The sequence below is a fragment of the Oryzias latipes genome, chromosome 10 (genome assembly GCF_053564925.1).
Source record: "Oryzias latipes strain Hd-rR chromosome 10, Olatipes_Hd-rR_3.1".
In the NCBI taxonomy this organism is placed as follows: Eukaryota; Metazoa; Chordata; class Actinopteri; order Beloniformes; family Adrianichthyidae; genus Oryzias; species Oryzias latipes.
The window spans coordinates 18,928,334-18,944,698 of NC_136246.1; the positions used below are offsets into that span (position 1 = coordinate 18,928,334).

General features: G+C 38.1%; 1 protein-coding gene across 1 annotated transcript in view; it reads left to right on the plus strand.

The window, feature by feature from the left end:
* The window catches only part of spock1 (SPARC (osteonectin), cwcv and kazal like domains proteoglycan 1), a 140,056-nt gene that overhangs the window by 69,011 nt on the left and 54,680 nt on the right, over window positions 1-16,365 (plus strand). Inside the window, exon 3 of the mRNA XM_078953592.1 lies at window positions 422-467. Coding sequence (XP_078809718.1) covers window positions 422-467 — 46 coding nt within the window. The remainder of the gene's footprint in view (window positions 1-421; window positions 468-16,365) is intronic.

Here is a 16,365-nt window from a genome sequence, read left to right on the forward strand (position 1 = left end):
CTCCTAGAATTATTTTTTTACAGTTTATTCATTTTGGAAAATGCTCTATGTGAAGGATTGTAATGAGTAATGCTGTTCACTCATGATAAAGTACCACAAGCAAAGCGGCATCACTTGCTTTTAAACACTCAGATCACTTTTTAATAGCGGGGGGTGTTAAAATTGCTTTTGCCACTAGCTCTCTTTACTTCCCAGTGAGTGCCTTGCAGGTTTCTGGGTAGATTTATGTCCCATTCAAGTGTCTACATAAGCTTGTACCTTTCCTTTGTCAATGAAGTTACTTGCTGCAGACAAATTTCCTCTGTAGCTTACTCGAGTATTTGGACTCTTTCTTTTCTGGTCTACCAAAATAAATTATGTTCATCATTATTTTATTTTTGTGTTTTTTATAACGCTTTTTTATTTTGGTTGTTCTTGTCAGGATGACTACTTCAAAAGTTGGGTTCCTGCCAAATCGCTCGACCATGGTGAGTAACTTTTGTGTCCATAAATTCTATTTTAAGCAATGGCATAAATTTGATGTCAATCTGAGGCAAAGGCGATTCTCAACTGTGGTAACATACAACATATGTATATTGTTTAAGTTAAAAATCCAGAGTAACTGTAAAAAGGCTTATTCATTCATGCTGGTGTAAGGATTTGAGATGGACAACCCAAGGAAGGCAGAGAGACTCAAGAGCAGTTTACCAGTTGTGGAAGAGTGATCAGTGATGATGGTGTCTGAAGTGCTCAGGAGGATTATCTTCTGAGAAAACCAGACAGGATGAGGAGCTGATCAGAGTGGTGTTGAGAAATCCAACAATCCAAAAAGGAGTAATCCATGAAAGCAAAGGTCAGAACATTTGTAAATCCACAGGTAAACTCGGCTAAACAAGAACAAAAAAAAGGGTCAGCAACAAAGTGGCAACAAGACATGAAATAATTGGCTAGAACAAGAGCAAAAAGGAAAAAAATGAACTGGCGGAGAAGAAGAGCAGAGCAGAGAAATAAATGCAGCTTAGGCCAGGTGAGGGTAATGAGGTTGATGAGGAGGGAAGGGAATGTGGCGAGACCTCCAACAGCAGCTGGAGGTCTGGCAGCTCAGCACAACATGAAGACTGTAATTTAATTGACTCTAATTTCTTCATATCTTTTGTTCATAACTAGTAGGTTTGGGATTTATTTTTAGACGATGTGGTACATGGGAACGCTATCAACTAAAAAGAGGAAAAACAAAAAGCAGTCTTTTGTTGTACATCAGTGACACAAGGTCAAATACAAGCAGTAATAATGATGACCATACAACATTAGCTTTTTTTTATCAAAAAGAAAAACAGATAGTACATTTAGATACTTTAGTTATGGTGCCTTCCTTCCACAAATTATTAAAGCGGTGGGAGCTGTACAACTTAATTTGGAACAAACCAATGCTTATCTTCATATCTCTCTCAAACACTCTTTTTCCACTTTCAACCACAACAGTGGCTCTGCATCAGCACCACTAGTGTTGTGTCTAGCACTTTACTCTAATCCATATGGATCTGCTGGTGCATGAAGTCTAGGCTTGCCGAAGCACCAATATTAATTAACAAAGTGTGTAACATTGATTTCTCATGTCAACATACAGATGAATACCCGAGATCTTCTTCAGAAACAACATAGATCTATCGCTTCCCAGTATTTGTCCATTTTTACATTTAATTGAAACACAGCTCTCTTTCTTTCTGTTTTTGCAATCAAAAAATGATTTATGAATATACCAGCTGACTCGGCTGCATGCTGTCAGCTAATCAGATTAGCAACATGCCTCCTGTGTCGTGTCCTCATTTAGGTGTGCAACACATAAAATGCCAGGTGATATACTTGCTACATCATAATCAAGTTAGGTCTATTGATAAAATATGGACTGAAAATTTTGTTTTTATTATTCAAATGCATATGTGGGAACACCCAGTGCCAATAGTTGCTTGTTTTTTCACTTGCTTATCTTTTCTTAAGGACTGACTCCAAAAAAATTGCGTTTTTAGTGTTTTTTTTTTTTTTTAACTTGTCCTTTCCAACAGCTGAGCAAACAGATCAGAGCTGAAGGCCTCTTGTGTTGGACATATTTTATTTTAACAACAGGGGTTATGAATCTTCTGACAAACCAGAGGTATGTCTGAATGAACCCTTTTTGTAATCGAGGCCAAACTTTATTCATTTTAATCATATTTGAAAATCTTTTGTGTTGGACCGGACGGAAAAGGAAAGGAGGGAAGAAGAGAGAGGGATGTTGGGGGGGGGAGTAGGAGGGTGATTATAGAAGGGGGGGGTAAAATCATGAAGCAGCATAAAGCAGCAAGTTGCTGGATGGTTATGATCATTGCTGTGAGGTTCAGATGTAATACAAATCTAGAAGGGCAGAGCCTGTCCACACACACACTCAAATGTTATCAACATACCGGTTTGCTCCAAAAATGTTTACAGGTCAACATGTACACAATACAAATAATGTTTACACACCCATACTTATGCATTCCAACCAACTAGTGTGAAATATTTCATTCAATCACGCAAAGTATTTGTGCAAAGGTGAGCTAACACCTGTGCTCAAGTTAGTGTTTATGTTCTTCTAAAGTGGATGATGGAATGTTAAAAGAAGGTGGGAGAGTGCCCAGTCATCCCCACACTGTGGGCGAGCTAGAACCCCGCCAACAACCGCACAGTAGCAGATAGAGAACAACCCCCCCCCCCCCCCCCCCCCCCCCCCCCCCCCCCGGCGATCACATCCGTCACCCAGGCCAGGGCCAGCAAGACCGCCACAAAGGCCTCCAAAGCCAGAGAGTGGGAGGCATGGGGGGACAGAGAGTGCAGCTCCGGCCCAACCAGGAGAGCAGCCCCCCCCAATGCGGGGCACCCAGAAGAGCGCCCACAGCCACAGATGAGCACCCCACCACCACCCAGGAGTCCTGGGCATCCCCCAACCCCAGGCACGAGCCAGGACCCCCCAAGGGAGACCCGCCCCGCGGCAACCACCCACCCAGCCCACGGTTGAGCAAGGCAGGGGCCAGCCCCCTCCGCCCAGGAGGAGGACACCCAGGAGAAGAGGGGGTCCACAAGAAGTGTTGTAAACATGGCCCGACCAGGCTCGCCCACAGTTGGAAATTTGGCGAGTCCCAGCGCTCTAGGGCAAGGACCAGAACCCAAGCCACAGGGACACGGACACCCCCAGGCTCAGATGTGATGTGATCTTGGTCTTGACAGAGAACTCAGGGATCCCTCTCCCTCCTTGTGGGATTTTTGCCATGATGGAAAATTAAAATTGCATTTCTGAGTATTTCTTTACAGTAAACCCTTGTTTTTCGCGGGGGTTACGTTCCAAAAAGAACCCGCGATAGACAAAATCCGTGAAGTAGAAACTAAGAAACCTGGATTTTTTTTATTTTTTTTTTACAACTGTTATAAAATTAAATACTGTATTATATATTGAAAAGAAAGAACAAACCAATTTACAGGCTCAAGCATTTGTTTCACAAAAAAAGTACTTTAGAAACGTTTTTTTCAACGAATAACTTCTGTACTGTCAAATAATAATTTTAATCATCGATGTGAACAGAAGGCTTCAAATTGCAGAGATTAGCCCCGCCCACCGCGACCTGAGTAATTGGATTAAATGGGATGAAAATTTAAAATGATTATGAAAAAAAATACAAAGTACAGTCGGACAAATAGTGACTCGGGTGTATTTCACTGCTCTTCAGACTGAGCCGCTGCATCCTGACTCCGCTCTGCAGAGTTTTCTTCTTTTGAAGCCCATAGTGCAGGTGTGTTTGTTCGGGAGAATAACATACTGAAAGGCAGTTACTGTCGCTCTTTCTTCATGGGTTTTAGAGAAACTCGAAATTGCAAGAGAATTTGCACGTATGTGTTGTAAATTTGGCAAGCTGTTTTACGTACGTGTACATATCAAACTTCAACGTTATTGACGCACAGGTAGAGAAGAAGCAGAGTGACTTTTTAGCCAATCAGAATGCAGAACACAATGTACGATGCAAATCCGTGAAGTAGCGAAACCGTGAAAAGTAAACCGCGTTATAGCGAGGGATCACTGTATTCAAATAGTTGTGAATCAGGAAAACACAGAAAAATTCAGTTTGAAAACACTTGTATTTGTGACCAAGAAGCTACAAGCAGCAGGCCACAAGCTTCCTGTTTCGCTCCATTCTAATGCATCCACTTATAGGCAAATAAATCCATGTACAGCTTTGTTTTCCGCGTCTGAGCTGGTATCTGACTCAAAACCGTACAGCTGGATAGCTCCAAATTTTTGTTGAACTAGTAATGTTTGGTTGGGGTTGTGAGGGGCTGTAGGTTAGTGGGGGAAGAGTAAAACAGATAGATGACGGAAAGTGGGAGCAGGTTTACAATAGACCTGTTTAGAACTGAGGATAATCTCTAAGGTACTACTGCCGCTCTGCAGAAACTAGACTAGAAAGAGGCGCGTTTTTTGAGTTAGCCTAAAAAATCATAAGTAAAAGACAACTGGGAACACTTTCACGATAGATCAAAAGATAACTGCAGTGGGACATTGAGTTTAAAGTGCATCTCAAGGTTTTCCTGAGATTGCATGAAAGGTTTTCAGTGTTTTGCAGAACAAATTGACAAATCTCCATAAAGCATTAACGATGACTTGATTTCTGAGTATTGGCCAAAAACAAGATTGATTCTATTAAGTGTCACTATTTGTGCCTCAAATGTTTGTTTTTAGTGTAGCATCAGAAGGCATCACCTACAAAGTGAAAAGCATCCTTTTTGTATCTCATATTATGAAGGAAAATACTGACTTGCTGCAAGCTGTAAGCTCTATTAAAACACAGGTAAAAATTCCTATGTAGTTGCTAAACAACATGTGTCGTTACTGAAATTACTATTGTTAACATAGTTAGGTCATTAAAAAGGTTAGAGACTTGTGAAATATTCTGGATTTTCCTTCTTGCAATTTATCAAGTAACTTATGTCACTGTTCTATAGATAAATGAGCTCCTTTATCAGGTCATCCATCCTCTGCAGTGCAGCTTCCACATTGGGGTAGACTTGCACGTTGCACATGCAGATGAGCATCCTGTAACTGCTTCACATTTAGCTTCAAGGCAGATCACATGGCCGTTTTACGCAATTATCAATAAATGAATATTGAATTACACAACGATCTATTTTCCATGTTGCATGTTCTGTACAGCATGTCCAAGTATGTAAGCATGTTCAGAGAGCACAGTGTGCTCACTCAGACAGTCACAACAACAGGAACTACTTCGCCTGTTGGAGTAAGGGTTTGTTTACTGCACTAATAAATTATGATTTTCAGTCACTGTTTGTGCTCTCATATTAGCACCACACCTGGAATTTACATTGAGCACATATTCATCAGGACACATATGCAGGTGCAAATCTGCTTATGCACTAAAAGATCCACTTGAGCTTACTCAGGAGCTGCTCAATAGTGAGATTTTGATTTGTGCTGTTTTTTCCAGCTCTTATAATTGATTAATCACTAATTCTAAGCATATTAGTGAATAGAAAGTCTAATATTATTAGACATTAATGCTGTGAGGAAAATATTATTGACTCAGTTCATTTGACTGTAGTTCAGGAAGTGATTTTTGTTTCATATATTCAAATGTAAAAATAAGGCAAAATGATTCACAGGTTTTGAAGCACCTTTGTGTGGGCAGGTAATTTCAAACTGGACCAGCTTATATAAAGGATAAGTAACTTTACTTCAAAAAGAATAAATTCTTCAAAAAAATAATTCTGCAAAGTGTTTAAAGTGATTATACAAAACAGACATGGGAACTTTGTAGAGGGTTAAGGTTAGTTACTGCATTTAATTATTGGAAATAAATTGTGTCTTTACACGGCTTGGTAATTATGGATTTACTACTGTATAGAAAGAATGCCAAGTCCTTTCCATCAGCTACACTCAACTGTGTAATGCCCTTACATCCCCTAGTAACTCTCAGCTAAAGTCAATTATTACAAACATGATTTCGCCCATGCACATACTCATGCACAGCCTGGTAGCTGCCTGTGCACATGCACAAACTCTCCCACAGTTTGAGGGGGGTTAATTGGACTGCAACTCTCTGAACAGCACACCGAACCTTAAATCTTCCAGCTGTTTAGCTTTTTCTGTTATTTGTAGGCTGGATTTTGCATATCTAGCACAGTAACTGTAATTCTTCAGGGAAAGACTTGCTGAGCAGTTTTATCTGGGCCAGCTCCTTGTGGATGCTTAGCCTGATGAGAACAGCCTTGCCTCAGTGCATCATGTTCTTCATGGAGTTCTTAAATATGACTCAAAACCCAAGGTATGCAGCACACCACACTCTGACAAGGGACTAAACGCGCAAGTGTTTGTATGTAAATCCTCTGTGTCAGTCTGAGAGTTGTCTGATTTAGCCTTTAAAATAATGTCTAATCCATAAAGAGGTACTGCACAACCAAAAAGATCCTATTTGCCAATTGGAATCAGATAAAGCTGTCATAAAAAGTTTATTGCAACTTTTTTTGTATGTTACTGGTGTTGACAAGCCGGCAAATATCAAATCACTGAAAATGTGATCATCAGAAAATCCCAGCTAAATCCATTTTACTGTTGTCCCTCGTTTGTATTGGCAATTAGGTAACAGCAGTTGCCTTGGTTATGCAACACTATCATAGGTTTTCCATCTCCTGTGTTCTATTCACTCTGGTGCAGATGTAAAATTTTAAAATAATTTGGAAAAAACATGGATGCATTTTGGGTATTATCAACTTTCTTGGTAGAAATCAACATGTCTGAGTTGAGTTCAGATTATAGAATAACAGCTGTTACCAGATAAAGGACACGCGAGTATCATGTTTACATGGTCTGTTGAAAATTCTGATATTTCAGAATAGACTTCAGATCATGATCAGATTTGAAAAAATTATGTTAACAAGCTCATTTAGATGGTCTTTACCTTGACTGGTGTATCTCAGTAGGAAATAGTTGCAAACTCAATATGCTCAGCAGCTGTTTTGCACACTGACTAACTAAGAAGCCTAGACAGCTTTTTTAAAACAACCAGGTCTCTTGAAATAACTATCGGCTGTTTTGACACATACAGAAAAAGCAAAATGAAAAAAAAAACACAGAAAATACAGATCAGTTTATCATTTTTCAAGAACTGGTATCACTTTGTAATTTCCCTCTTATTGCAAAGGGCTTTGATATGAAAAGAACTCTATCTACCAGGAAAAAAAAAGGCTAATTAAAAAAATTCCTCCCAACCACACTTACACGCTTTTTCAGCACTCATAGATTAAAATCTGAATATTTATAATTGAGTTCACAATTTAGCAAAGGAATTTGAATAAATCTGAAAACAATTTTCATTTCACATGATTCAAAGAATAACTGCAAGTCTAAAGAACGCCAATCTGAGGTTAAAGTCAGAGCTGTGAGAAAAAAAGTCAAATTTCTGACAATAATAGGTTTTTTGCCTTTCTCATTCTTTTTTTGGTAAAATTAAAATGTTTTTGAAAAAAAGTGGTTAAAGCAAGAATATTGATTTTGAAGGTCATTTTTTTAAGAAAGGAAAAAGCAACTATACCCACTTTTACTTTTTTTTGTGACCCGAATATTTAAAGCCAATTCCCGAGTTACTGATTTGACTGCCCAAAATTATTCTTAAACTAAAGAAAACCTCAACAGTCTCAGTACTGAGCTTCTATATGAATGGACAGTACATTTATGTAAGCATTTATTCAGCACTGCTGCTGCTTCCTGTCCGCACATCAAGACCTTGCTGGGTTAGCACGCCGTTCCCTAAAGTGGTGATAGAATTCTTTTTTAATTTTTTGCTTCACTAAAAATTGTAAGTTTCAAAACAATTTTCAAAATCTTTGTACAAAATGTGAATTGATGCAAAACTTGAGTGAAGGACGTACGTTAAAGTGGAGATGAGGAAGATTCTCGTAGAGAAAAAAACAATGTTTCCTAAATTGACAATGCTGTACCAGTCGTCTCAACAGTTGAATATGTATAGTCGTTTTTTCCCCCCTGTTTTAGAATTGGTCCAATGAATACAAAGTGCAATTTTTATGAGTCTTGAAAGCAAAGAAATGGAAACTTGCCCACATGATAATCAGCGATGTCATAACATATCAGTCAGCGCAGTTAGTTTAAATTTCTTATGCCGTGAGACAACATTTCTGCTTTCAACTGCAATGCCGCTTATATTCAGCGAAAGGTAAAAACTGCAAAACATTTTCTGACCCAAATGATGCAACTGTGTGTTTTAACTAGGAGAATGATGGGCTCAAAAGCATTGTGTCAATCTTCTGATTCCGCTTCTGGTTCTGCTGCAGCAGCTCAACACTTTTTAGTTGCAACATGACTGCAGACGTTTTTCTCCTCTGCAGCAGGGGAGCATCCCCTTCCACATCAGCAGCACAGCTGGAAGTAATGGACAGCAGAAACAATTAGACAGCACATAAGTAATATACGTCAATTGGACAATCTGGTCCCCTTTTTGTAACATTTAATAGCATCGCATGTCTGAACTCTTCCAGTCATTGCTACAACCATCAAGCTGGCACTGCAAGCATCACAGTCGAATCTGGTTTGACTTTTATTATGATTTACAATGTGATGGAGAATGTCTTTACTTCTTTTCCTTAGCAAAACTAAACCATTAGCTGACATTTCCTTCACTTTCTGTCTTTAGACTTAATGATTAGTTTGTGTTCTGGTCCATTTAAGTTTGACTCCAAGCTTCAAAGGCAAAAAAAAAAAAATAAGGTTGATTAAACTAATAGATCTGTGAGCGGACTTTCAAATTAAAAGAGCATGCAGTCAGTCTTGAAGAGAATTTTTCTAATTTGAAGGCTCCAAGAAGACAAATTTTTTGGAGGAATGGGAAAAAATGCTTTAAACTGATTTATGTGAAGAGAAATCCAATCAAACATTATTTATACAGCACTTTTCCTGTATCTGGGGTGACGCAAAGTGCTTCACAAAAAAATAAAACCTTTTAAAGTAATACAAATACCGTCATATGTATAAAAAAAGGTTGATTATGTGGTTTGAATTGAAATCACTAAAGATGGAAGAGCAGGAGGATTAAACACTGATGATTTCAGTTCGATGGATGAATCTCAGGCCTTCCTTGGAGACGGAACCGCACCAAGAACGTTGATGAAGGAGAAATTTAGTCCACTGATCAATCACTCTGAGATTAATGCTCCCTCAGACACATGAATGAATTCAGTGGGATCACAAACTGCTTGTTGGTGTCACAGAGAATAACAAATTAGTTTTCCAGACATCTTGCAGTTTAATGAAGTCCAGCTGTTGATCAGAAGGTTTTTGTGAAACTGAGATAACATATATTTGATCCCAAAAGTCCTCATTCAATGTGAAACTAGAAAACTTTCTGTAAGAAAATATTGGCTATAATAGAGAACTATTATGTTTTTTTTTCTTTTAGCTGGGTATCGTGTGGTAAAACAGTTGTTGTTTTTTTACAGCATGCTGTGAAGATTGAAAACCTAATTTGTTGCATTTGAGCCAAAAAACCACATTACAAATATTAATATTTTTGACCTCAATGAAAAAACATTTGAAACATCTCTTCAAAATGGTAAGCAGTGATTGAATATAGACTAAATAGTTTATCTCGATGTTCAATTTATTGAAATAAGCAGTTATTTGGTAAATTCTGTCTTCCTATAGCGCTGTACTGCAGCACAAATGACACTAGTTTTTGTGAATCATAATTTCAATATAGTTTAATATATTTTGGCTGCATTACAAATACTAAATCTAGGATAGATTTGCCAAATACATGTGAAAATGGAGTAAATAATGTACAGCATCTTTTCACGAGTGTAAGACTCACTCAGCTGCAGGACACAGGAAGCTACCATACCTGACTAATTCTGAAAGTAAGAATTCGCTGTTAGTATGAACTACCCGATCTGAAAGTGGCTGTACTTTCTCCTTTACATGACTTTTTTAAGTGTAATAATATATTAACAATCTTGCCTCTGTCTCTTTCCTGTTTTCGGCTGTCATCCTCATATAACTCTGTTTTATCCTTAGATGGTCTGAATCCATGGGTGTGCTTTTGCTAAGTAAACAAAGTTCTAGCCTTGGCTGAATAATGTGTTTTCCTACACGAAGAGACTTCTACGAAAAGTGATGTGATCTGGATTCAAACAGCTCTATTTTTTAAGTAGGAAATAATTGTGAGATCTTTATAAGTTTGCATTTTTTCTTCTCATCCTCACCTTTGACTATGCTTTTGCTTTTTTCTTTTGGTATGGCTGCTCAAATGATAACATATTTTGATGCTTATTTTGCTCACGTCTATCAACTGTGTTTTTGGGAGTATTTTGTCTGCATCTAACTAATTGTACATTCATTCAGAGTGGAAGCACATTCCAGGGTTCCCTGAGACCGTCCCAAGTCCGGGTAAATGCTGAAGGTATTCTCAGGGAGGGCATTTACAGTTAAACTAACCCCAAATCACAATGTGTGATGGGGTGATTTGCTTTGGTGACTCCTGAAAGAAGCAGCAATAATTTTTAAAAAATACTGGTGTTTGACCTCGTTTGAGTCTTAAATTTGACCATGGTGTGCTGTGGAGCTTGAGTGTGTCCCAAATCTATAGTTGTATATGTGTTAACTTTATATTGATTGAAGCTTAACACAAAAATGTAGCTCATGTAATCAGTCAATGTCCTATGATATTTTGCCTATAAACACACTTCCTGTTCCTCAGGGTTGCCTTCAGGTTCAGTTGTATTTCTGGTTACTTTTAAAAGGAGCTTCCTCCCACCATTACTGCTCATTGCCTCTCCAAAGTTTTATATCATTCTTGACACATTGAGTTCATCAAATGGAAATTGCATAACGAAAAATAATAGGTGACTCTGAATCAACATACCAAAGTGCCATAAACAAACACACTCACTAAAAGCCTGTGAGAATTAATTGGGTGTTGTATTCAGGCACATTTATTTAATAATTTAGAAACTGCTTATTGCTGCCACTGACCCAGTTCTATTCATGTCTGTTTCTTTATGTCTGGTTTCTTGTGCTTTGCAGGAAACAGAGGTTTCCAACAGCAAACTGTCCTTGCTCCCTCAGTCTCCAGTCTAGCTTTAAAGTGCATATTATTTGAGGTATTCTCATAATCATAAAACCAATTTCAGTATCCAAATCATGTCTTAACTACCAATTTGTCCAACAAACTTTAACCGTTTCCACAAATTGTGCCTTACAGTTACCTAAGGATTTCATATCTTCTCATTAGAGGATTGCAGATGCTGTGAGGATGAAAGATCATCTCAGACATAGAACAAAATAATAATAAAACACATTTAGCTGAATATTACAGCTGAATGCTAGAGTTTTGTGCTTGAAGAGTGTAAACAACATTCTTCTTTTATTGTTTTTGTGCTATTAAACTCCTTGCAGAGGACAGGTCTGAAGACCAGAGTAGGGTTGAATTATTACATAAGCCTGCGTAAAGTATGCAATCATGAGCAACTCAAACGAGGGCTGAAGGAGACAATCCTGATGGTCTTTTATCTTTCACAGTCGAATGATGCTGTTTGCCGCCATAATTTTCTGTCAGCTCATTATCATTTACAACATATGGTTTTGAAAACGTATTTGGTACTTTCAAAAATGAACAGCAAAGATTTCACTCCCACACATTTCCAGCTTGTAAACCACAGGAGTTAGCCTGCATTCTTCATCCATTCAGTTAAAGCTGAAATCTTTTATTCCCTTCAGGTCAGCTTAGTGATCCTCAAACTTTATATTCGTTTTTTTCTGCATGCCTATTAATTCTACTCATTCCTGTCAGTAACACTTTAGCAGTAGCGGTCTGTTAAGCCTGACAGAAGGGGGGAAAAAGAGTGTTTGGCACACGATAACAGTTGTGCTGTCAGCAAAGCCAATGTTACAAAAGGTCTTGGAGTTGTTTGAATCCGGGTTCCTCTATATGGCTAGCAGTCTTATGAGTTTGTGGTTACAGGACATTATCCAGAGAGGGGAGTCAAAGCGAGGATTTTGAAGGCATTCAGTGCCCATTATCGCAGTCGGTCCAGAAGACTTCAGAGATTCAAGTTGGCATCAAGACAAGAACAGAGGTCATTCTGCAAACGGAGACAAAACATTAAGAGTCTGGCTGACAATTTTCAGGTGTTTATTTTATTTTTTTTTCACTAACACATAGTATAAAAAGCAAATGATTGCCATGGGAACCATTTTGATTGCAAATCTAAAGTAATTTGCAAAGCACTATGAATTTGGCCACCGCAGTGGCTAACAAAGCAGAAATGCAGAGCTTCCAAATTGCCAATCAGTCTGATAACAAAAAGACAATGTCTTTGTCTTTTTTTAGAGGAGCATTTGTCGTATTTGACGCATTTGACGTAATTCATCCGTGCGTTCTCTAATTACAACACATCTGCCTCTTTGCAGATGTGATGTTTGTCTGCTCCCATTTTTCCTCGGTCCATCTTTAATCTCCCCTGACTCTATCACCACCTCTTAATACAGTCTCATAAAACTGTCTTTAATCTACGCCTGGAAGAGCTAAGAGAATTAGAAAGAGGAAAACTGATAAGAGAAGAGACAGATAGGACTACAAACTGCTTTGAGCACCTCAGGTCTATGTAGGAAATGGAGTGTGAATTAGAGTGAAAATAAATATCTAATTTCGGTAGAATGTGCAGTGGGTTTGTAACTTACTCTCGAGGCATTCTTTAAACATTGTTTAGTTTTCTGGCTTTAATAGCTTGCTGGCTGCATCACAAAAAAGTAATCCATGTCTATAACCTCAGTTTAGTCCTGGGATCATCAAGTGAAACCAGTGCATACATGCTACAGTGATTTCAGGCTCACAAAGTAAATGAATGAAGTGGCAATCAATGATACCCTGAACCCATTGAGACACACTTAGACTGAGAGAATTGCTAATTTAATGAGCAGTTGAAGCCAGATATGTCCACAAAGTTACTACCTTGCATCCTCATGTTACATGGGCAGAAAACAAACAACACTCTCACGCAGAAACACTGTGGTGAATCAATGGCGTGCAATATGTACTGAGCTGAACAAGCAGTTTTCAAGGGGAGATGAGAACCACAGAGGTTGCCTAGAGGGAAGACTGTGTGTGTGTTTTTTGACTATTCTTTATTTATTTTGCCTGTTAGCCGACAGGTACACCATTGATCATCGTAAATTAAGATAAATAAACTTAAGAGGATGCAAGCAGACAGCAGTTGCTTGCCATCTTAGCAGGAGCCTCAGGCGAAATGTCAGCATACGAAAGCGACAGTGGGATCAGAGAGTCCCGTGGGACAAAGGCAGAGGGAGATAGAAAGATATATAGACACAAGGCCCATAGAGGACACTTGAGAGAGATTGCCTCTAGAAAGGATAACTTGTGGATAAGAGAGTCTCCCGATAATGAGGAGAGGAAAGGTCTGGAAAAAAACTGAGACGAAGGAAAGAGTGGAAGATAATGAGTAACGGGCATATTGACAAAAGTTGGGCAAACTTCTGACTGGGACGTTCCTTTTTCTGATCTTCATACAAAGTCCTCAGTTAGCCCTTAGTCAAAAAGCCCTGCTGGCTAATAAAGTCAGAAGATGGGTGAGTTCAGGAAGTTAATCACTGGAGTTTTAATGTCACAGCCTACAGACAGATATGACAAACTCCCTGCCTCGTATTTGGCTGCTCTCCTTCCTCCCTAAGGCTCTGCCTCTTTTGACTTCTGTGGCAGATTTTGCTCTCTCCACTGAGCTCATAAGAGAGATGATGAACTGGCTCATCCTTTTAAATCACAAGACAATGTATGTGTCATGACCTCACAGTGTAGTATGCCAGCACTATTGCCTGAGAGAAAATATGTCCCGGATTTAAATATTTGATGTGAACAATATGTGAAGTAACTGTATTTGTTGATTAGTAGTTGACATTTTTTATGTATATTTTTATTCCAATTTACTCTGATTTTGACTAGCAATATGTGATATGCATTTAAAATATTTATTCAATCGTATTTCTCATTTTACTCAAAACTTGAGGTCTAAAATTGACTTAATCATTTTATACAGACATTATTTTAAAACAGTGGCTTCAGTTAAAAATACCATTTGGATGAAATACTTGTGTTTGTGCTCATCCATTTTTTATTATATTATATTTGTATTAATGTGAATTGGTTTTCTTGTGTTTCCATATCTTTGTCAGCAGATCATTAGGTCATCTAACAAGTTGACTCAGTGTGACAGTCAAAAACCTGTCCTATATATCTAAAAGCATTAAACGAACACCTGTTTTTACCTTAAGAACCTGATCATTAGATTTCTTTTAAACCCACACATGCTGTATCCACACACACATGCCTGCATATTTCAACTTTCAGATGTTCTCTGTGTTTGTTTCAGGTTTAAGAAAAATGTCATGAATTGTTGGCTTTTTTGTGCAGGAAAACAAAACTGTTTACTGACACTTCCATGAAAAATATTTACAAGCTGTTGTACATTATAGTGAAGACTTGCTGATAGCTGAGAGAGTTTCTCACCTATATCAGTATAATTGTCACAAGTAAAGGGGAAGTTAAAATTGTAATGGAGTAGCAGATTTGACTGGTTAGAATTGCGCGTGTATTTGAGCTGATTGGCAGGAATAGTTTAAAGGTGGAACATTTCTGAGTCTAGAGTGATTGGCCAAAGTTACAGTGATTGGACAAAGTTCTTGTGTCCAGAAAATGTGTAGGAATTGCTTGATAGCGGCACGAAATCTTTTAGGGATGGCTAAACAACTCAATTTAAGCATTGGTCTTTTACTTTTGTTTTTAGAGCAAGTTGCAGAACCTGGCAAGTATGGAGATCTAGGAAGTAATACACACTCAAGCTCAGCTAAAAAGAGGCTGCAGAATGCTAAGTTTAAGCAGCAGAACTTGTACTAAGATTTTTTAATAGTTTTTATATGGCCTACCTTTACTTTAATCAGGTGGAACTACATGCTTGGTTTATTTTTATAAATATTATTTCGACTTTGGGCCGAGAGTGGCGTAGACGTTAGCGCTCTTACCTCACAGCGAGAAGGCCCTGCATGGGTCAAATCCCACCTGGGTCCTTTCTGTGTGGAGTTGCATTCTCTTGGTGCATATGGGGGTTTTCTCTGGCACTGTTGCTTCCTCCCACAATCCAAAAACATGCTTCATGAGTTAGTGATTCGTAAGTGTCTCCTAGGTGTGTATGTGAGTGTATGTGTCTATTTGATGGACTGGCAAACTGTCCAGGGTGTACCCCACCTTTCCCCAACAGTATCTTGGTAGGAACCCAGACCCATTTTCCCCAAAATTCAGGTTATGTGAGCCATACCACAGACCAGGTAGACCACAAAACACATTTCTGATGTTTGCTTTTACACTGATGTCTCCATAGATTCCTACTTTTAAAATAAATTTGCTGTAAATTCCAGATTCCATTTACACTAACATTATGCCTCACAATGAGCCCATTTAAACCCCTTTAAAAAAAAGAATAACTGGAAGTTAATAAATATTTGCAATTGACATGCAACCATTAAGAAAATCGTACCTGATTTATAGTAAGTGCTAACGTTTTAACTTGAGAAACATGGTAGAACCCATGGCTGTAGCCATGTACCTTTGCTATATGTCTGAAAAAAATAAAGATAATAATATCTGCAATCCTCCATTTCCCCCCCAGACATTTTTATCCAAATTTACTCCTAAAACATTCATCTGTTAGGTTACAAAGAGCTTGTTTTTGTTACACCTATAAATATAAATTAACAATTGATAACACTAAATATGTTGCACAAACATTTAAACATTTAATGTATCCATTGCTTGAGCTCCATCACCCCCATCCAAAAAAACAAAAACAAAAAACACTATATTTGAATCACTTTGAAGCATTTCATATACAGTGTTCACAGGTTTTAAGTTTTTTAAATGTTTTTAGTGTTTTTGTCCAGATAGAGCTTAAATATTATTAATTAAATATATTGCCAGTCTATAATGGCCTCTAATCCATTTGCTTCATCATCAGGGGCTGGTTTATTACTTTCTACTGATCATCAGTAACCTGATCTGCTCTCAAAGTTGGTGGTTTTATTAAAAACTGACCAAAAAACAACAGTTAGCGTCAATAGCCAATTCTGCTTTATGCGAAATTAGATTCCCAGGCTCGCAATCTGTTGCCTTATAAAATAAACAGAAATTTACATAAAGTAATCAAAGGTACTGCATTTTTTACTCACATTTCCCAAGATTAGCTTCCGTATTAAAACTATTTTTTCCAATGTTTGTGTAATATTCCACTTTA